At 46.9% G+C, this 21,693-nt stretch overlaps 2 protein-coding genes across 50 annotated transcripts in view; one reads left to right on the forward strand and one right to left on the reverse strand.

Moving 5' to 3' along the window:
- SH2B3 (SH2B adaptor protein 3) overlaps positions 1-9,313 on the forward strand; it is a 38,738-nt gene extending 29,425 nt beyond the window's left edge. For 2 of the 8 annotated variants that reach the window (XM_081036461.1, XM_081036464.1), the window contains 6 exons: positions 4,782-4,883; positions 4,966-5,057; positions 5,148-5,245; positions 5,357-5,571; positions 5,667-5,838; positions 6,007-9,313. In XM_081036461.1, coding sequence (XP_080892587.1) covers positions 4,782-4,883; positions 4,966-5,057; positions 5,148-5,245; positions 5,357-5,571; positions 5,667-5,838; positions 6,007-6,302 — 975 coding nt within the window. In that variant the 3' untranslated portion in view covers positions 6,303-9,313. Of the gene's footprint in view, positions 1-4,781; positions 4,884-4,965; positions 5,058-5,135; positions 5,246-5,356; positions 5,572-5,666; positions 5,839-6,006 lie in introns of all 8 variants that reach the window. The other 6 variants (XM_081036462.1, XM_081036466.1, XM_081036467.1 and 3 more) reach the window with 5 other exon arrangements.
- Positions 9,314-9,871: 558 nt separating this feature from the next.
- ATXN2 (ataxin 2) overlaps positions 9,872-21,693 on the reverse strand; it is a 100,475-nt gene continuing 88,653 nt past the window's right edge. For 13 of the 42 annotated variants that reach the window (XM_081036433.1, XM_081036442.1, XM_081036440.1 and 10 more), the window contains 5 exons: positions 19,481-19,534; positions 14,544-14,689; positions 13,681-13,908; positions 11,321-11,489; positions 9,872-10,498 (listed from right to left, as the gene is read on the reverse strand). In XM_081036433.1, coding sequence (XP_080892559.1) covers positions 10,470-10,498; positions 11,321-11,489; positions 13,681-13,908; positions 14,544-14,689; positions 19,481-19,534 — 626 coding nt within the window. In that variant the 3' untranslated portion in view covers positions 9,872-10,469. Of the gene's footprint in view, positions 10,499-11,058; positions 11,490-13,680; positions 13,909-14,543; positions 14,690-19,480; positions 19,535-21,693 lie in introns of those variants that run through there. The other 29 variants (XM_081036445.1, XM_081036419.1, XM_081036416.1 and 26 more) reach the window with 5 other exon arrangements.

Below are 21,693 nucleotides of genomic sequence, written 5' to 3' on the forward strand. Positions count from 1 at the left end.
TCCTCTAGCCACATGTTATGTTCTACTTCCTGTCCCACTGCTGCTCATTGTAGGAGAGGAGTGACGGAGAGGGGGAGAGACTGCCAGGGGGCTGCAGTGGCCTGCGGGATGCCAGGTGCTCGGTGGTCTCTCCTCAAGGTTTTAGCTCGAGGGTGAGGGCCGCTTCAGTGGCCAGAATTGGCACAGTAGATGGAACAAGACCATGGTGAGGGCCCGGCCTGCCCATACCGTGGGGCTCTCTGTGCCAGGCCCTTTGCTGTCTGGGGAGTTAGATGCCATCTTCCCCACAGCTTCCTGTGGAGGCGGCGATCAGAGCTGGGTCTGGCCCACAATCAGGCCGGCTTCTGTCGAGGGATTCAACATGCGCTGCACATCTACACATCCAGCTGCCACTTCCACATGCCACTCTGAATAAGCCCCAGCCGACTCCCCCAGCCAAAACCCCATAGGGACTTCTGGGGGGACATGAGACCTGTCCGCCTCTGCAAGTGTCCATGCTTCCCACTGCAGGACCTTTGCGAGGCCATCCCAGTGCCTGGGCAGCTCAGCCCTGCTCTCAGCGTAGCCGACCGAGGTCAGCCCTTCGCGGCCTCCTCACCTGCCTGTCCTGGCCTTCCTGTCTCCTTCCTGTTGAGCGTCCATCTCCCTGGCTAGAACGGAAGCTTTGTGAGTCAGGGACTCTGTTTCGTTCCTGCAGGGGCACCAGCACCTGGAGCTCAGGGCGGTGTTGGCCACAACCTCTGCCGGGGTCTCCAGGGTATGAATGGTGACAGGCCCCACTCAAGATGGTTGTGAGAACATGGCAGAGTCGGGTGCAGCCCAGTTACCTTAGAAGACTCTGGAAGGGCCATCCATCCCTGCCCTCTGCCCCTTAGCACACAGGGATCGGCAGGCAGCAGGTTGTGGGACCGGTTGCAGGTGAAGGTATGAGGGAAAGCAAGGCCCAGAGAGGTAGACGGGAAAGGTCTGGCTCAGCCGTCACTTTTCTTCTCTCCAGGCAGGCCCAAAGGCCACCGGTGGGAGCACAGGGACCCTTGGTCAGTGGGAGTCTGGGAGAACCGTGGGTTGAGGCACAGCTTTCCACGCTGCCCTGCAAAAGGGTGAGATGACAGACTGAGAGCCAGAACTCTGCCCGGCGTTACGGAGAAGTCCACGGAAGTTTCTGCCCAGCTTTACTGTCCACTGAATACCGTCCTTCCAGGGCTCACCTTGCCTTCTGGCTCCTTCATGTTCTGATCTCGTCAAAACAAACTCACAAGCACCTGAGTAGGTTATTGTGTTGTCTGCACAGGCACAGGACATCTTATTTTAATGTGAGCTACATCCCCTCTTTTCCCTTTGTCTTAGGGTATGTAGGCAGGTATGTTATATTAACGCGTGAATTTCAGTGCAAGATGATAAAGGAGCAGATAGGGTCTGTAAGGTTGAGCGAGCAAGTGTGTGGCCAATTCCTAGGCGACTCGAAGGGGAGGCTGTAGTGCCCACGTTTGTGACCCTACGGTGCTGTCGTTTGAACGCTGCAGGGTTGTAGCGCTGTGGTATTGTGGTATTGTGTCGGTGGAGTGAGCCCACAAAGGCTTGGCACACCTTGGCTGGCCTCAGACCCCAGCCTGGAAACGTAATACTAGCCAACCCTGTTTAAAGAGAGGGGCTATTAAATAGCTCTACCTTACAGATGATAAAGGAGGGCTGAGCCGCTTATCCAGGATTTATCCAAGTGGAAGGGTCAGGACTGAACCCTAAAGCCTAGACGGATAAGAGAATTATAGAGCCCAGATAAAGGAGAAATGTAAGCTCTACGGTGTGTATAGTTTCTGCCCAGCTTTACTGTCCACTGAATAGACTAACTGTCCTTCCAGCTGGTTTTTGAGCTTCCTAGCAGCCACAGCAAAGAAAGAAATGGGTTGTTCCCACTGGAGCCACAGTAGCCATAAGAAAGCAGCCATCTTTTTTAATGCTAGGAGCTGAGAACACTTGCTCCCCAGTAGCGGATGCTGCAGGATGTGGCGGTGACATTCTATTTCTTGTACCACAAATATCTGGAGTGGTTTGGCCATTTCGATCACCTGAGCACAGTGTGACTATGATGTGGGTTGAGAGCAGCTGCTTGCTGGCCTCGCAAGGCAGGTAGGATAGTGGGCATGTGAGAGGAGGGGACCTGAAGCCGCCAAATGTTCCTATAGCTGCTGACACAGCCCCAGCTCGGTCTCATCACATCACCCATCCAGAAAGGCATCCACAGATCCCTCCATACAGTGGCCAGTGCTTCTAAGTCCTGCTCTGGACCAGCCACAGGTGGGGATGTCCTGTCCTCATGCTCTCAGTGGCCCTCCAATCTGGCCAAAGCCTCGGGCATGCCCCCACTACTAGCAGCAGGTAGACATACTGGCTCTGATCCTGGCCAGGCTGGGGTTCCCAGCTCTAGGAGTAGAGCTGTGTGGCCCCGGGGGACACATGGGCTGCTTGGGGCAGCGCTCACACAGGGCTGCTGCGGGGAGTCAGGGAAGGCTCTGTGCCAGCTCACCCTGCAGGGGAACACGAGCCACGGTGAGCTGTACTATCGCCTGCAGCCAGGGCTGGCCGCGGGGTGGGGGTGGGTGCTCTTTACCACTGCCTGCCAGGCCGGCAGCTCCTCAGCTGCTGGGGTGGAGCTGGCACAGAGGGCCCCACATTCAGAGTGAAACCAGTGGCTTTGCTGCTTTATCTCGGCACTCACTGGGGCTGGGACTGGGGCCAGGGCCCGGAGCGGAACTGAAAGGGAGACTAGGACTGTTCCCCTCTTGGCCTGGCCCACTTCCCCCCAGGGATCCTGAGGCCGGAGCTGGCGGGGAGGGTGGGGGGCCAGGCAGGGCCAACTGCAGAGCAGGAGAAGGAAGGAAATCGCCTTTCATACCTTACCCATTTTGCAGACAGGAAACAGGCTCTGAGAGGCTGGCTGACTGGGAAAGCTGCCGGGAGCAGAGAGGCCCCATGCCCCATGTGCTCTGGCGTGTCCAGTGCCTGTGCCGGGGCTGTGCGAGACTGCTGTGCTCCCCAAATCTGACTCCCGGGCTGAGAAATAAGGGTGTGGGGGCTGTGGAAGAGAAACTGGGAAGGTGAAAATGCCCTGGCTGGAGCTGGTTACTTCGGGCTGGGATTTACTGGTTGTGCAACCCCTGCAAGCTGCTCCCTCACACGTGACGTTGGTGCCACAGTGCAGTGAGCCCTGATACACATTATGGCTCCTAGACTGCTATGTCTAGGGACTGGTAGCTCCCAGGCCACCTGGGGGTGGGCCTGGCCTGGGAAGAGCCCCGGTTTGGCCAATCCTCTCCTGGCCAGGCTGCCCTCTCACCTCACTGTTGTTCATTGGCCCTCCTGCCACGGGGTAGGGAGGGGGGTTGAAGGCAGGCAGCCTGGCCCTGTGGTCACATCCATCTGTCAGCGATGCCTGGTACCTCCGTGTCCACAGCATGGTTAAGCAGATGGCTTTGAGGATCGGCTCGTACCCCTTCTGAAAAGGCAGCCCCTGGCTAAGATGTGCCCTTCCGGGCAGAGTACGTGGCGGACGGATTCCCCCAAAGCCCTGTTTCTACCTCCCCACCCCGTGCTGGCTTAGTAGGGGCTGTACCCAGGCCTGACTGGCTGTCTCCCAGCCCTTGGGAAAAGAGCTGCTGGAGGGAAGGGGACCCAGTTGGGCCTCCTGTGCGCATTCCCCGACTCATCTCTGGTTCCTTCCACCTTTCTTATTGTCTGTTGGCCTCTGCTGGAAGCAGCCATTGATCATCTCATGACCCCCCCCCCCCCCGGGGAAAGTCTTATCACAAGAGGCAGTGGAGGAGATGGGGGGCAGTGGAGGGCTGACCTCCCTTCTGAGAAAGCTGGCTCCTGGGTCCTGGGGTGCTGCAGGGCCTCCTGCTCTCTGGGATCAGATACCACAGGGCACCACAGGGTCAGCCCCTGCTCCAGCCAGGCTGCCAGGACCTAGAAGGGCGGGCTCTTGCTGGCAAAGGAATTGGGGACCATTTCCCACCTACTCTGAACCCGTACCTGTTGGAAGCCAGGGGAGATGCCTGGATCCACGGTTTTACATGGGTTTTGACTGGCAGAAAGTGGGACTAGCGGTGCCAGGCTCTGCTCCTTGGAGCACACTGGCAGAAGCCCCAAAAGCCTGTGGCTAAGCCATTCTGCCAACCCCGTACGCTAATCTACCTCTCCTTGTCCTGAGACTTGACAGATTAGTGAGTTTGAGGTTCTAGGGGTTCAAAGCCTGACCTTTCCTTCCTCAGGCAAGTGACTTCACCAAGAATTGCTTCCAGGGCTGTTAGACCAGGAGAGAGCGGTACCGCTGGGGTGCTACTGGAGGGAGGAGCTAAAGGCACGACAAAGACTGGGGGGGGGGGGGCCGGCAGTCAGCACCACAGAATGTGGCTTGGGTTTGATACCCTCATGGCCATCTCTGGGCTTGTTGTGATGAGGGGATCAGGCAGCCAGTGTGACGTAGCTGCCCAGGGCGCTCTTTGCTCCACCAGCGGGAAGAGAAACACGTGTCAGCGCTGCACTGTCCACAGGTCCAGGTGAAGGGGTTGGCCCTGGGCCCACAGAGCTTTCTGGGGATCTCAGTGTGTGTGGACGGTGCTGAAGAGGTAGTGGCAAGAACCTCTGTGGGCTCCTGCAAGCCAGCGTGCTCGACCTTCCTCAGCAGCACCCTAGGCTCCTGGGGAGGCGGCAGAGAAACAGAGGCCTGGGGGGGCAAAGGACCAGCAGGGACGAGCCTTGATTGCCCCACCTTGGTCTCCTAGAGTTCCAAGCCCAAGCTCCAAGCAGCCTGCTCCAGCATCCAGGAGGTCCGGCGGTGCACACGCCTCGAGATGCCTGACAACCTCTACACCTTCGTGCTGAAGGTGAGTGACAGCTTTCCACACCCGAGGGTCCCACACACACACCGCAGGGGTCCCACACAGCCGTACCCTTCCTCCCCACCAGGTGAAGGACCGAACAGACATCATCTTTGAGGTGGGAGACGAGCAGCAGCTGAATTCATGGATGGCTGAGCTCCAGGAATGCACAGGCCAAGGGTGAGGCCCCAGTCCCGTAGGGCCCCACTCCTGGCACAGCTCTGCCTGGCACCCTGACCCCCCCGGGCCTTAACCCAGCCTCTTCTCCAGCAGGCTGGAGAGCACAGACCCAGAGCTGCATGTTCCCCCAGCTCTTGAGCCCCCCATGGCGAGCTCTCCCAGGGGAAGCACAGATTCCCTGAACCAAGGTGAGTGGTCCAAGCCTTTGTCCTCTGCATACCTCGGCGCCCAGCCTCAGCCCAGGGTGAAAGGCAGCCACGGGGGGGGGGGGGGGTGACATTACGCATCTTCTCTACCAGGTGCTTCTCTTGGGGGGTTGCTGGACCCAGCCTGCCAGAAAACAGATCACTTCCTGTCCTGCTATCCCTGGTTCCATGGTCCCATCTCCCGCGTGAAGGCAGCTCAGCTAGTCCAGCTGCAGGGCCCTGACGCCCATGGAGTGTTCCTGGTACGGCAGAGTGAGACACGGCGTGGGGAATACGTGCTCACATTCAACTTCCAGGGCATAGCCAAGGTATGGGGCGCAGCAGTTGGGGCTACCCTCCCCTCCCCCGCCCCATTGAAGGCCCTGTGGGGCCAGCACCTGAGCCTGCTGGCTTGTCCCCGCAGCACCTGCGTCTGTCGCTCACCGAGCGGGGCCAGTGCCGAGTGCAGCACCTTCACTTCCCCTCGGTTGTGGACATGCTCCACCACTTCCAGCGCTCACCCATCCCACTCGAGTGCGGTGCTGCCTGTGACGTCCGGCTGTCCAGCTATGTGGTAGTCGTCTCCCAGCCACCAGGTGTGCCCTCAATGCCCCTTGCTAAAGGGGGTGGATAGCACAGGGACCCGGGTAGAGAGAGGGTAAAAGCTTGCTGCCAACTTGGGGACATGGACTCGTTTTGTGCCCTTCCAACACCTCCCTGCCCTGTTGAGACTGACAGCGTGGTCTCTGTCCCTTGTCCCCCAGGTTCCTCCAACACGGTCCTCTTCCCTTTTTCTCTCTCTCGCTGGGATTCAGAGCTGGGCCTCCCTCACCTTAGCTCTTCTGGCTGTCCACGGGGTCTCGGCCCAGAGGTTCTCCCAGGCCGATCCTCGCCTCCCGAGCAGATCTTCCACCTGGTGCCTTCACCTGAGGAACTGGCCAACAGCCTGCGCCACCTGGAGCCCGAGCCTGCCAGCCGAGCCCGCGACTCTGACTATGAGATGGACTCCTCCTCCCGGAGCCACCTGCGGGCCGTCGACAATCAGTACACGCCTCTCTGACAGGCGGTGAGGAGTCCCTGGCCCAGCACAGCAAGCAGAGAGCACCTTGTGAATGTAACTTTCCTTCCTTTCAGAAAGATTTAAGGGACACTGGTAACTGCTCCTTCCAGTTTGGATGTGACCCTTCTATTAGGCCTGTTAAAGGGCCTCCTATCAGCTTCATCTACACCCTGTCTTTCTCTCATTGTTTACAGATGTAGTTCTTGTTTGCAGGTGCCTCTAGCTCCTGCCCTGGGTCCCTAGGACTGGTCCCCATCACTCTTAGAGGAGGTGGCGGGGTTAGGGCCAGAACTGGCAGTGGAAACTTGTTCGTCACTGACGCTGTCACAGCTGATGACAGACTTTAAGCCCAAAACACTAACAAGCCCTGGATTCCCCTATGGTTTTCCTGTTGCAGCTTCAGCCCACATGGCGCCTCTGCTGTACGCAGGCCATAGGTGGCCACCCTGAACCTGCTTCGACACAGCCTTAGGACAAAGCTCTAGCAGATGGACACATGAAAGGTCAAAAATGATTTTAAACATTTTACCTCAGATTAATTTTTCAAAGAATTCAGGTTTCAAAACTAAACCATCGCTTATTTCATTGCACTGTTTGAATTACTACCCATGCGATTTTTATAGTCAGACAGCTATGCAAACCCTACCTGACTAGTTCCTGGTGTGAGCCAGCACGCCTGGCTTCCTGGTCTGTTGTGTCCTCAGGACAGTCACCTACTGCTGAGTAGCAACTGTCCTTCCTAAATGTAAAGAAGTGATGTGTCACCCTTTCAGGGACATTCAGGCAATTACTGAAATAGGAGGGTGGCAAGTTACAGTTCTACCCTGGTGCCTTATGAATAAAATGGAGTTCGGTTTATAGCAGCTTTACGGTGAGAGTTCAACTAACTGAGGTGTAAAGGAGGGACAAATAAACAAGGAAGAAGGGCTCCTGGGCCTTTCTAGTAAATTCTTCACCGACAGGGTTGGCTCGGAGCCCCCCAGCGTCTGATGGCTTATTAAATTATCCCACAAGGTTTTAGACTCATTCCTGAGCTAAAATGGAAGCTAGGCATCTGTTGCCACGGCTAATGAGGAGCTCCTTTAATTGCCCACGATCAGTGTGCTATTCCGGCTGTTACTGCGTCACTTGATGCAGAATGTGTGTGCACGGACACATCTCCAACAGGCAGGGAGGGCCCGCAGTCAAACCTCTATCTACACTTTCACAAGTGATACAATTCACGGGGAGGGGGCTGGCTCCTCCCAGATCTTCCAGGCGGAGGCTCAGAAACAAGGGGATAGTGACATGACAGAGTGAAGTCAGCTGCTCCCGGCTGCCAGCAGAGCCATTCAGTACAGCCGCCAGGCTCACCCAAGTGGCTCCTGGGAACCTGGCCGCTCAGCACAGCTTCATGTATATAGACGCACATCAATTTTAGGCTAAAATTAAACCTTGGCCTAAAACTGACTACTGACTGCCTTATCTGGGGTGAGGGTTTGGTCGGCTCCCTCTAGCCATTCTCGGTACTCCAAGAGGTCAGACATTTGCTTCTAGAATTTTCTGGGGATTTTTTGAAGGGGAGAGGAGAGGCAAGTAGCCAACCTCGTTACTTTTAAAACCAACACTCCTGGTGTTTTGAGAGCTTATAAAGCAGATACAACCCTGATCCAGATTTGTGGTCCATTTCTAAGGATCCTTATTTTCTACAAATCAAGCAGGCTTCTCTAAGTAATGAATGCTAATTAAGCAAAGTGTGGACCAGGGGAGCGAGCACTATTTTGAATGTCTCTTTTTAAAGAGAAAACTAATCACAAAGTCAATGCTGACAAGTCTACCGGTGCAGATTTCCCCTTGTCTGCACAGGAAAGGAACTGAGTAAATGCCCTCCTCCCTCCACATTTGGGATATGACATATTCAAGCCAGGGGCACTCACTCCTGAGCAGTCTCAACGTACACATCTCAGGGAGTGCCAAACCAGAAGCTCTGACCCACTGGCTACAAAGTACAAGCTCAGATTCTGACTGAATTGGAAGACTCCAGACTGCTTCAGTATAAAATGTTCAAGAAAAACTTTTCCTTTCTAAACACGTCTGAGTTACCGGGATAGTTCAAAATACATTCTGACAAGCCCCCTAACGGCCTGGGAACAAGTGACACTAAACCAATGCCTTTCCTTCCTGCTACAGCAGGTCGAGCTGGAGGAGGGAGCAGTGGGTCCCTGGGCTTGATGCCCTCAGTGACCCTGCTGGCTGCAGCTGGCCTGCCACGATGATAGCACATTCCACCACCCTTCCAGTCCTGATGTGACCACTGCTGGCAGCAAGAGGCCAAGCCAGCAACCTCCACTGAACCCAGGCTCTGAGTGCCAAAGGGACAGCAACCATCAGTTATCTACTTACAGACAACAAAGATAGCTTGACTGCTCCCAGCACCATCACTTCCTTAATCTGACTTTAATTAACTTTTACAAACTACTAACAGTCACCAGCACCAAAGAATTAAGTCAACTAACCTGCCTTGAATTTTAGACCAGCAATCCATATGGCTTTATCTGGTATAGATCTTCTGCCTTTGATCATTTCTGGACCGTGTAGGAAAAAGGAATAGCAATCATTAAAATCGTAGGCCAGAGAACACTATTTTTATATAACAGTTTCTTAACCTAAAATCAAGGCCTTGAACTCTTTCCTAAGGGTTGCCTAAAATTCCTTTATGCTTTCATTCAGGGCTAAGTCTCTTATCGCAAATGTCATGTGAGCTCTAACATCTCCCACAGGTTACAGGAACTTATATTATCCACTGCCTCTTAACAAGGACACATCTGACATCCAGTGTTTGGTTGGAATAAGCAGAGCATTGTAACAATACAGAAAATGAATTCATCTTCTATCATTATAGGCAGAAGGTTATTTGGCAAATTTTTATGTCTTGTTTATGTACTGTATAAGTAACTTATTCTTGAATAATGCAAAATTTGCTACAATGTACAAATTGCTACATGTGAATTAAAAAGTTTTCAGAATCTTGATTTGTTACCACAATTACTTAAAAGTTCTATTATGATGACTATGGTCTCTGCAAAATCCCAAAATCCTTACCCTGCTCAAATACTTGCTTTTCCCTCCCCCGCAAATTGGGGACATTAACAAATGCTTATGAGTCTATAGCAATAACCTGCTGTGTACATCATTGTATCTTTTCTGCCCTCTGAGTTTATCAGGTTTTTAAAAAGTGTCTCCTGCCCCCTACTGGTAAAAGAGACAGATGCCTGAGTCAGGACAACTAACAACACTCATTTGGGTTCAGGAGATATTTAAAAGGAAGCTTACAGAATCAGCATCAGGCTGAGGATGTGGAATTTCAGCGCTGCCCAACTCTGGCCAGCCTTCCTCCTTCTGAAGCAGACCTCTATCCACCAAATAGAATATCAGTCTTGTCTTTTTCTAGAGATACCTTGAACCATAACTAAAGGTGAAGAAGAAAAATCATTTGACAACTAACCTTCCAGGAGATAAAGAAAGCACAAACTCAGCGCTCCTGCCTTGATATTAACTAGTAGCTTATACAAACACACACTAACTGGATATCAGTTTTTAAAACTTTTTTTATTTTTTAATTTTTTTTAAGTTTTTATTTTATATTATCTACAAAGTAAAAGTTTTTCCCTTAACTTAAAAGTTGAACCACTGTAGACAGTGATCACTTCATCAAACTTGATTTATAAATAATAATCCGTCAGTTTGACGGTAAGAATTTACTGAACCTTTGTCAAGTTTAGTAAAAGGGTGTTCCAAGTCTTGATTTTTTGTTTTGTTTTGTTTTTAGCAGTAATAGCAGCAAGAATCACTCTTGTTACTTCTTTTGCTAGCTGATGTGTTCATGACTTTCAAGGATCATTAAAAAATAAATAACTTCCAGTTTCAGCAAGCAGAGCTGGGGTACTTGCGGGACTCTGAAACAGCGTATGGAATTATGGAACAGCCCACAAGTTCCTAAATGCCTCTACTCGGTCCAAATATCTTCCACTGCAAGTGAACTGTTAGCATTCCTATTGGATGTTACAAGAAATCAACATATATTTTTAAAAAACAAAATAAATGAAATTCTAGTTTTCTGTGCTTCCAGTTGGTAGAAGCAGTAGAAGGGAGGAGGGAATTTGGCTTTTCGGTTCCTCCAGGGCAGCCTTACAACTGCTGTTGGTGGTGGGCTTGTACTGTAAAAAAGAAAAGTGAATATTTAAACAGAAAACTGGCAACACCGCACATTAGCCTAGTGTCTCTGCAGCACATGACTGTAAACTATCCTTGTGCTAGCTGAACAAGACTCACAATTTAATTCACTTCCCCCCATCCCATCTGCACCAAAGGGGGAGGGGAAGATGGGTAGAAACAAACCAGTAAGACGTAAAACCACTTCAGATAAAACTCCCGGAAGACTTGTTGCTCATGGGATAGAAAACCAGGCCTTCACATACCCCCTCCCCAGTATTAGCCAAGCACCAGTATTGCTTTCAGAGGAACAGGTTAGACTGAAATCTCGCCATGGCAGCCATCAAGTATTAGAGCACAAACACGGGGCGTTCTCTCCCTGTCAGGGCATAGGTGGGAGCTAATACTACACTCAAAACCAATCCATACACAGCACTTTCTCAATCAGTATTCTCTAGAGCTACAATCAAACTCTGTCTGGATGGTAACCCCCCAAAATGTCAGACTGTTGGGACTCAGGAAGGAAAACGCTGCCCTGTCCAGCCTGTCAACAAGGAAGGCCAACTGAGCCCTACGCATGCACCAGCTAGACAGAATGCGGCTGCTGCTTCTCAGCCAAACACGGTACCATCAAAACACACACAGACTCGGCTCTGGAAGCCTCAAGCCCTGACACTGAACTGATCGCCACGGCCCCTACTGTGCACTCGGACGGGGCTTGCTCGTTCTCAAACGCGGGGCTTGAAGCGCTGGCCCTGCCTGCCATTCGACCTGTGCGAGCAGAATGCTTTGGGGTGCCCGGCGGCCCCTGCACACACACGCCTCACCTGAAGGGTGCGTCATATAGGGGAAATGCGCTGTTGTCGAGACTGGAATGGGCTGTAGTGCACTTTGAGCGAGGGCGGCCTGGGGACCGCCGGGTGGCTGTGTCGTCATTAGCATCATTGGCGCATGGGCAGTTGGATGAGAAGGAACCATTCCTGACTGTACATGAGCCTGAAACAGAGAGCTCTTTTACGCATACAGGCAACATCTCCAGCTTAAACAACATGTCAACTGTGTTCCTTTCACTGGGCTGGGGCTCTCAGGAAAGGGCATCAGGGGGCACTCCAGGCCCTGTCTTTTTCTCTGGGGACACGCCCTGTGATCATCAACTGACCTACAGATAAGCTTCAGCCTTTAGCAGAGACCCTGCAAGGCTGAGGGAGCAGGCACCCAGCGAGCCTGGGTTAGTCAGGGCTGCAAGGTCCTAGCCTTCAGCATTTCTGATCCCTGGGTTCCACATATGGGGTAAAGTCCTCACAAACATCAGACCCCTGAGCCTAGGGCAGCACTCTCAACAGGAGGCTAGATGCAATCATACTTCAGATTCTGGCTTCCGGGTGGGGCCTGAAGGACTTTCACAGAGGACATTCCTTTCTAGTAGGAAAGCAGATTACTCCAGTATGAGCAGGGACTGTCAGATTCTGTTCCACAGATTACTGCTTGCCCCACTCCACCCCTGCGCTTGCCTGCTGAGCAGCACACGTCAGTGAAGAGTTAGGGCAGTGAGAGGAGACTCAGGCCCCCTTACTCTAGCGCTAAATGATAGGCTGATGGGGCAGCAGGAGGATGAAGTTGCAGTGAGCGCCTCCAGTGAGAGGCGGAGGAATAATAAGAAATAATCCAGGCCAGCTCAGTGTCTCTGTACCAAGTGACAGTGAGCTCAATCCGGTCTCACTGTCAAGTTGGGAAGGTTTTCACCCAAACACAGCAGGATCCCAGCTCTGCTGGGACCTGGCAAGGCCAAGAAGAGACCTCATTTTCCTGCCTCCCAAACCGCGCGCAGTTCCAGACCATGATGAAATGCTGTTTTCATTCTCTTCCATATTCACATGGGCCTATGGCATATCTGGGTTTCCCTGTTAACCCTTTTTGGTCTTTCAGCACAAAAACACAAAAGTGAGATTTTACGAACCCCAACCTACATGTAAGTTCACATACCTACTTAGCTGCCAGCCTCTCCTAGACATCTACAGGACCCCAGCTCTCATGAAGCTCCTGATGCAGCCACGCCGTGCTGGCCCACACCTGACCAAACCAGCTCCCCTCCCCGCCATCCAAAGCAAATCAGCCACTGCAGTGCGCCACACTACAGAACCTGCACTTTGGCAGGGAGGACGCCCAAACTTCCCAGAGCTGTGGAACTCTAGTTACAAGGTCACCCCGAGAGTTAGCTCCCACTAAGCCGCATTTCCAACCCCCACCACACCAGGGCCTCAGTGGCACACTGTGTGACACGGAGTTCAGGGAGGCAGTCTCGTTTAGACCGGCCTAAGTGTGCTGTTATGAAAGCAGCAAAAAAGAGACATCAAATACAGCCGATTCACCCTTCACAGCTCCAGGGCGGGCCTCAAAGATAGCGTTAGAGCCAACGTCAGTGCCGTCCTTCTCCTCACGAGGACAATCCCACCTGGCCCTGGATTGCACTGGACCTTCCTCAGCAGCTGATGCAGACAGCAACCATTGAGATGGCAACCACACCTTTCAACCTTCAGAAGCTTACACTGGAAGTGAGCTCCAAAGTGCATCCAGGGCTGCTCTTTAAGAAAACTGCGTAAAACCTGGGTGCTTTCAGCTTCTAGTTACACTGCACCAACATACAAGGCCAAGCCCTTTCAAGAAGTACAACATATGGTCAAAGCAGATGTATGGAAAACAAGTGGAGAGATTTCTCTGGAATTCATGTGACTAACATTCAAACTGACAGGCCCAGGGTAGTCTCCCTGGGGAGTTGAGAACTCGTGAAGGTCCACCCTTCCTGTCATACTTCATGTGTGTGTATGAAAGAGACTGAATATATATATATGTATGTATGTATATATATATCAATGAAGCTATGTAAACATAGCAAAGCAGACACAGAAAGGAAAGGAGGACTGGGTTGCATTCCAGAGTCAAAGATATTTTTAAGGTCTCAGCTGGTAAATGTTAAAGGACTGACCAATCAGCAACTTCGCTGATTCCATTACAAAACCACACAAACATTCATTTGGGGTCAGATCACATGTATTTGAGCGGGAAAAGGAAGACAAGCAAATCACACACAGGGTTTCCTAGCTTGGAGAGGATCTGGCTCTTTGCTGCTTATCTGATAACTTTCGTATTCTACTTGGTCTTCGCAGAAAGTTGGCTAAAGCTGATTTACCTGAGGTACGTGGGCCATGTGGGGTGGATTGGTGTACGCCGGCTGAACATGAGAAGGATGAATCGTAAAGACGGTCTGTTGTGCTGTTGGGAAACTATTCTGTGGCGACTGCGTATTGGAGGCAGGTGTCATGGAAGGTGGGGTTGGTGCAAGCCCCGCGTGGTAAATGGCTGACTGCTGCTGTGGACTGGCCAAATGGAGAGCCTGGGCGGCTTGGTGCTGATGGTGCTGCAAAGTGACAGGAAAGAATCAAGAAAACCACTTCTGTAGTGAAGAGCAGTCAAGGGTCACACACAAAGCCAAGCCTGCACATGAAACCAGGGTCTACCTGGGCACATCTAAGATGAGGGGCAACGGACAGCGTGGTAAGAACAGGGCGGGTTGCTGGGGCGGGGGAGAGGGAGAATGCCTTCAATTCAGAGGCTTCCTTTCTGGGGTACCAGCCAGGCTCTCAGCCTGGCAGTTACAACGCTCAACCAGGCAGAGATGAAACAAGGCTACTACCCTAGGGAACTGACAGATGTCAAAACGATCCTTAACTGTTGCTGTTAACAAATATGGTTAAACAGGCTAATAGGAGGGGGGGAAAAAAGAAAAAAATCATCACATAAACATTAGGAATGAAATAAAGTCCCAAGAAAATTCTCTATGTTAAATTGGGATTTTTAATATTGGTATTTCCAGAACTTACCCAATCATCTTATTCTCAGTATGTATTTTAATGTGCCTCACAACCACCTAGGGGCAGTCTGCAGAGCTGTATGCTGGCTCCAGGAGGCAGGCCCCTTCCCTGGCACTGAAGAGAACGCTCAGGAAATAGAAAGAGGAAGCGACTCTGCCAAGGCCTTGGAGATTCTCCTTACCTGCACGGGACTGGGTGCAGGGTGGCTCCCACCATGCTGGCCTTGCTGCTGTCCAGTGGGGGTAGCTGCGGGCTGAGGATGTGGAGTATGTGGGTGCAGGGTAGCATTAGGGTGCGCATACTGCTGAGCAAGGGAGCCAGTGGAAACTAAAGTGAAAGAAAAAGGAGTGTATACAGCTGACAGGTGTGATGGTCTTAACTGCTTCTCTACGCCTCATCAGCTGAGCTGGCTTGATGCTCAATGGCCTAACATAGGTGGTTACCAATCTATATTTGACTCCATGTAAACCATCAATATTCTTGAAAAAATTAAGTGTGACATTATTGCTTAACAATCAGACTAGCATTTTATTCATATTATAGTTGTATACATTATATTAAAACCTAATTAAATTTACTCTTAAAAATCACTACGTTCTCCTGAAAAGGAAACTTAAAAGGATAGGCAGAAACCATTCACACACTGTCACTCAGTGCCCCCCACCCACCTTTCTCACACACACACGCGTTAGCTCAAGGCCATCATCTGGCTACCCTCACCATGCTACTGCCCTGGAGCTGGTACAGTGCCCCATGGGCACAACATTCTATGGCCGGGGAAAGGGCTGCATGAGGTACGTGGCAAGGTCAGGGCTGTATCTTCAAGGCCAATGACCACAGGCTTTCTCAGCTGATCACAGAAGTCACTCTGTCACTCAGTTCATCGCTGCCCAGGCCCTTCCTGCTCAAGGATTTCTCACCTTTGCTTTATAAAATCCAGTAGATGGAATTACCTAAACTATGCAGAAAAATTAACTCCCTTCAAAGCATTTCAGAAAGAATTGTATTAGAGTAACTTTTAAAGGAAACATGATGAGCCAGTTTAAGTAAATATGTGTTCATTAAACGTAAGAACCCAAAGCCAATTCTTTGTGAATCTCAGCACAGACCATATCTTGGTACAAAACAGGGAGAGTAGGTATAAATGCATGTATTCACATCTTCTCAAAACAGCAACTTGAGAATCAGAAGCACAGTACGATGGGTTCGTTGCTTCTGGTGATGGTAGCCCGTACACGGTCCCAGGTCTGACCGTGGTGCAGCAATGAGCGGACATCTCTAGCGACAAGTGACTCTCGGCCGGCTCTCAGATCAATCCTAACACCCTGAGAAGCTAAGGCCATCCACAGAAACAACGCCAAAACAGTTCTTCATGTTCCTACGTGTGTTAGGAAGTCCACAAATATAGAAAGGGGACTGATGGGGAGAAGCAAGCACTGCTTTGGGATCAGGCACCCTCACTCTGGTAATCTGACAGGCAAGGCTGCCACGAGTCACAAGCACCACTGACTCTGGGTGAGTCCCGTGTGTGCGTTATGCAGAGGGTTAGGCACTGAAACAATTCTGAAATGCTTGACACTGTCGGGCCCAGCCGCCAGCACTCTAGCTGCATGTGTATCTTTAAAAGAGGGAAGGGCGAGGCCAAGAGCCAGTGCTAGGGTCTCCGGTGCATCCACCGCCAACGCCACAGAAGCTGTTAATACCCGGATGAGAGTCAAGAAAGCGCTTTAGTTTGTACGTAGGGAAATTTCCCTCACTACGTGCGTTAACGTACCCCGGAACATATTAACAAGGAAAACTGTGGCAATATATTCTCTGGGTATTTTTTGTCCTTTTTCAAAAAAATTATTATTTTAAATTTAAGTATAGTTAGGATACAATATTATATTAGGAGAGTCAGTGACTATTTTCTGGGAGTTGGGAAAAATGTGATAACTGCTTTTCTTGAGCTCAACAGTTCCATCAGTCTATGAAAGTAGTCAGCGTCTTTCTCCTAATCCACTGACTTATTAAAAGGCCATTCTATATCATCATGCTCATCAAGTTAACTTTCAGATCCCCTCAAACTGTGCAGGCACTGACTCAATACTAACGAGACAGCACAATTTGTAGCACATTTCCACCATCACAGAAAGTTCTCCTGCATGGTGATTTCTAGAGAGTCAGTCATGCTCCCTTATTTTCAAACCATCAGCATTAAAATCCTCTCTACTTCCAAGATTCTTAAATATTCCATCTGGAGCAATTCCAAATCTGGGGAAAAGCAATTTCTGAATCCCAAGTTCTACTTATGAGGTTTCATACAGACAGAGTAGAGAATCTCAGAGTTTCTATTTTTTTAACTTTATTCAAGAAATTTTTGTACTGAAAAGTTTTAAATTTTACTTTTAATTACCTTCTAAGCAAAAATTTAAAAAACCACCTGTGTGCTGTGTTATTAATTTTCACACATAAAAACATGGTCATCACAAAGAGAATAATTATGCCCATGAAGTCTCATCATTGTTATTCATCAATTAGAAAAACTTTAAAATCTTGAAATTATTTGTAGAAAATTAAAGATGAAACATTTTTTACTATGCATTTTTAAAGGGCATCTCCGTGATAGTTTACCAATTTTTAAAGCCTATAGGGAATTCTAATCTATACCTCATTTGCACTCACAGCACAAATACTACATACAAGTAATCCAAGCTGAGTACATCCACATAGGCTTTTGTTTTAAAAATCCATCCTTTCCCTAAACACCAGTAAACTAGAGTGTATTATAAGAAAAATCAAGCAGATGTAATATATATATCATAAGCTGCAAATACAATTTAAGGAGGTTTATTTAGAAACATTTTCCTTTGTTCATCTTCTCGCTCAAAACATATACAGCAAGTAAGTACCTTAACCAGGAACCCTTTTTCCTCCTCAAATACAAAAACTGAGTGGCTTATTGGGAAAAACGTGAAACTGATGCTTCAATTCAATACTAATAACAACAAAAGTATGATCTGGTTCGTTGAAAGGCCAGAAGAATGAGACCAAAAAAAAGGCAGAACAGAAAGAAAATTAAAAGGCTGAAGGGGGGAAAAGGTTTGAAGAGATGAGAGAGACAAGAAAGGAACCAATATAGAGTAAATGAGGTAAAAATATAACAGAATCAGGGAAAAGAGAAGTAGAGAGTAGAGGGTGTTAAGTTCTGAGCTTTACTAAGTGTATCATTTAACTGCTTTTAGTATACATGCTCATTAATTTAGCTAAAGATTTCAGACAGGTTAAAAGTAAAGTGGATTTTCTTCAAAACTCTGATTTAGCTATTCGTCAGTTAAACTTCTATTTATAAAACTTAAGATGCCTTCATGAAACCTGAATTAGGTCAAGCAAATCAAACAAGTATCACTTTCTTGGGCCAGCTACTCACTGTGTTCCTTGATATAAATGTTTAAAACTCTGAACATGTGATTTTTCAAATCCTCCTAACACTAATCACATTCCAAAAATAGTTTCCTAAGCCATGATCTTAAGCCAATTGAGTCCATAAAGTTGTGTGTTTAATTTGTAACTAGGTTTTCTCATTTTGACCTTGGATGCACAAGTCCTAAGAGATCACCAGCACTGCAAAACTTAAGAAATGAAACAAAACAAAATCTTCCAACTTTTAAATCTGATGTTACATTCAAAAAAAAAGGAAGTGAAGGAAAATTGAAAACTCTTCAAAACGGGAGTAAAAGGCAACCAGACCAAACCATGACAAAATGGCTTAGAAAGGGGAGAGGAGGGCTCAAAGCAGCAAATTAAATTACAAACAGCAGCCCCACTGTTAGTTTCTTTTAAAAAGTGCTGACACTTCTTTTTAAAGGAAGCTGTACTGCGGCAGTTAATGCTCAGGTGTGATGATGAAGGACCTCTTAGTTACTTACCAAGGAAAGAACCCCAACACTACTAACAGAGACAGTAAGATGGTGAGGATAACTGCATTTGAGACCTCAAACTGAGTACATGGTAAAATTACTGACACTGTCTTTTACATACTATATCACATACATAGTTTCCCTTTAATTGTATATATATGTATATATGTAGATATATACATATACATACACAGCAAGACTCCTTTTTAAAGAGCATCTATTAAAGGATTAAATTTGTTAACACTTCCTAGCACCAACTAAATAGTATGTACACACTTATTTTTGGATACCAAGTCATGGCACAATTCATGAAAATTTAAGTCGAAATGTTTTCTAAATGCTTTCTAAAATCTGGCATTTAGTAGGCATTGAGTCATTTTAAAGTAATTCAAAATTTAGTCTCTAAAATTTTAATCCTAGTCTCTAAAATGTTAATCCTTAATATTCCCTAGAATATAGTATTTCACATGAAGTGACACATTACTGGCATGAAAATCTAAAGGATTTCTGCAAGTTAGTACCTTTCCTATTGAAATACCAAAATTCCATGGCTAGCCTTATTTAAAAATTGCCCTACAAATAGAGAAAACACATTTTACAAGTTCATGTCCAAAAGAACGCTCTGCCCAGACTTTCTCCATTTAGGAGCAATCATTTACCTTTTCACTGGTGGTGAGAGGGGGCCAGTGTTGCCAAAGATAATGTCTGGTAGGTCATGCTTTTCCTGCTTAAGCTCAAGACATCCTGAATATTTTAAACCTTCAGTCACGCAAAGACAGAAATGTTTCTTCCCTAGGTTTTCAACCCTATTCAATTTAAAATCCTTGTAAGAATAAATTTCTTACCAGGATAATAAAAAAACTAACATTTAAAATTTTTTATACTAAACTTGTAACTTGGTTTAAAAAAAAAGCTATTCAGAAAAAGTTTCTCTGAACAAGGAAAATATTAGGCATTTCCAAAATAGTCACATGTTTGCTTGGTATGCAAAAATTAATTTCTGAAAGAACTCAATTTTTCACCTCCAGCTTTCTTAAGCTGGGCTATATTTCCTTTTTTTTAAAAATGGAATAATTATTTAATTATTAATATATACATATTTTTAATGATTTTGTCTGGCACAAGGAAAATATTGCTCAACAAGTCTACTCCCTTAACACATATTCTTTAAAAAGTGTTTTACTGTTCAATTAAAATTAGTATAAAAAACCCAACTCACTGGCAAAGTAGAAAGAAGGGCTTGTCTCCTTGTTGTATGGTAATTTGGGACATGCTGAATTTGGGAAATAGAAAGGTAAATTAGCCTTTTAAGGTGTGCATTTTCCTAATTTTCTGGAAAGGTTGATATATTTAGTAATTTTTTTGTATTCATGCATTCTTCTAAGAGATGACAAGCACTTTAAACATTGCTACAAAATTAAATAAGATAGGGCTGAACCAAAAGACACTTTTCTTCTGTACTGGAGTGTCAAGTTCTGCATGCTGACTTGCTTAAATGAAAGGAATAACATCATTATCTAATAAAAAGACCAACATGGCATTCCATTGAACAACCTTCATATAAATAATGTACCCAAACAAAACAGTATTTACCCAGTTTAAATCGAAAGACTCCAACAATACTGCAAATCATTATTAGTAGAAATGTCATTATTCTGTAAGATGTTTTACTAGGCATCTGGCAGTTGATCCAAAACTTTAGAAACATAATAACAGTAATATTAAACATGGGTATGATACCATTTCTTATTAAAATGGTCTACATAAAGGGGTGTGTGTGTGTGTGTGTGTGTGTTCAAATACACTTGGAAGGCTATGTACCAAAATGTCAACAGCACCAAAATTTTAACAGATGGTCTCAGGTGGAGGGACAATAGCTGCATTTTAAATCTTTTTGCTTTCTGTATTTTCTAATTTATCTGCATTAAATTACCAAAAAAAACCAAAAACGGATTCTGGATCTAACTCTTCCTGATGACTTTAGGTCGTAGATATAGGTTCATTATTACTATTTCTGAAAGGGAAAACAGCCCTGCCATAAAACAAAGTCAATGAATTAGAAGAATAAATGTTAAGGAAACAAAATGTAACTTCTTAGGAGTGTGGGGGCAGAGGCAATGATGAAAGTTAGATTAAGATCAAAGAGATGAAATTTGTGATTAAAGTCCTTTGTAAAATAGCAAGAAAGAGAACAAAGACAACAATTACTTATAAGTATATATAACTCTTAAAATTTTACTGTTCAGTAATCTGTTAGCATATTTATAGTAAATATACCAAAAATTTAAAAACAATAATAAGTCTCTCATTTGGCAGTCATTAGTGGTCCTTTCTATTCTCAAAGCCTTTGCTATGACCATACCAATTAATGAACGACAGTAACGTGACGTAATTGTCACTAGCATCCGGGTGCATGTTCTTTTGTTTGCATAAAAAGTTTTAAAAACCCAGATAGGATGTAGCTTAAAAATAAACATAACTCATACTCAAACTATTTGGTTCCTTTGGGAACATATAAATTGTTCAAGGGAGATGAGTATATGGTTAGCATGTCTATGCAACAGTTCTGTTGTACTTATATTACACCGAGACCACAGCTTTGCCCCTAGCCTGTCCTCACCAACAGACATCAATTAAATATAACCTGTGTAAATTACAAGAGCAGTTCAGATCAGGTTGAGCACCTTTCTCCTGGCATCAAAGAACCGGTCGGCTCTGATGACGAGTTCATTCCAGATTTCACTGGACATTAGGTCTAGTGTTTTGTTTGCAATATTTCCTATTTACTCATACTTGAATGGATTTCAGGGTCCAAGACCAATTGCTTCTCAAATGGAAATGTTCTGGGACGGTAGTTATAAAAACCACTAATGCCTCAAATAACAGTATTTATTGCACAGGCTGTTTCAAACCAATGAACATCCGTCCAAAAGACAGAGCCAAATGTTGGCATTGTGAAGAAATATTCTACTCAACATCACAGTATTACTACAATGTCTCAAAAGCATGGGTACACAAATGGCTATTGTCTAAAAGCAGTGGAAATTTTAGCTCAAAAGTTTCAGATCTTATTCCAAGAGGAGTATGCCAGAAAATGGGAGGAAAGAAATGTTTTTTCCATTTGTTAAATCATGATGTATTCTCCAGAAATATATAAACAATCATAATGAACTTTTCACCTAAGCTTTTAGCAAACTGGAAAATTGTTGAAATGTATACAAACTGCCTGAAAGCCAGTGTGAGGAATCAATGGTGCCTTTTCATAATACTTAGTCCTGGTTAAGACAACTAAAGACAAGCCAATGATAGGAGACCATAACCAAAATCATAAGCTACATCAATTTGTCAGTATATTTTTCAATTCAATTATGGATGGGCTTCTTGAAATAAATGTTTTCCAAAATGAAGCAGTTATATAATTTTTATTTAAAG

This window comes from Rhinolophus hipposideros, assembly GCF_964194185.1.
Source record: "Rhinolophus hipposideros genome assembly, chromosome: 24".
NCBI classification, from domain to species: Eukaryota; Metazoa; Chordata; class Mammalia; order Chiroptera; family Rhinolophidae; genus Rhinolophus; species Rhinolophus hipposideros.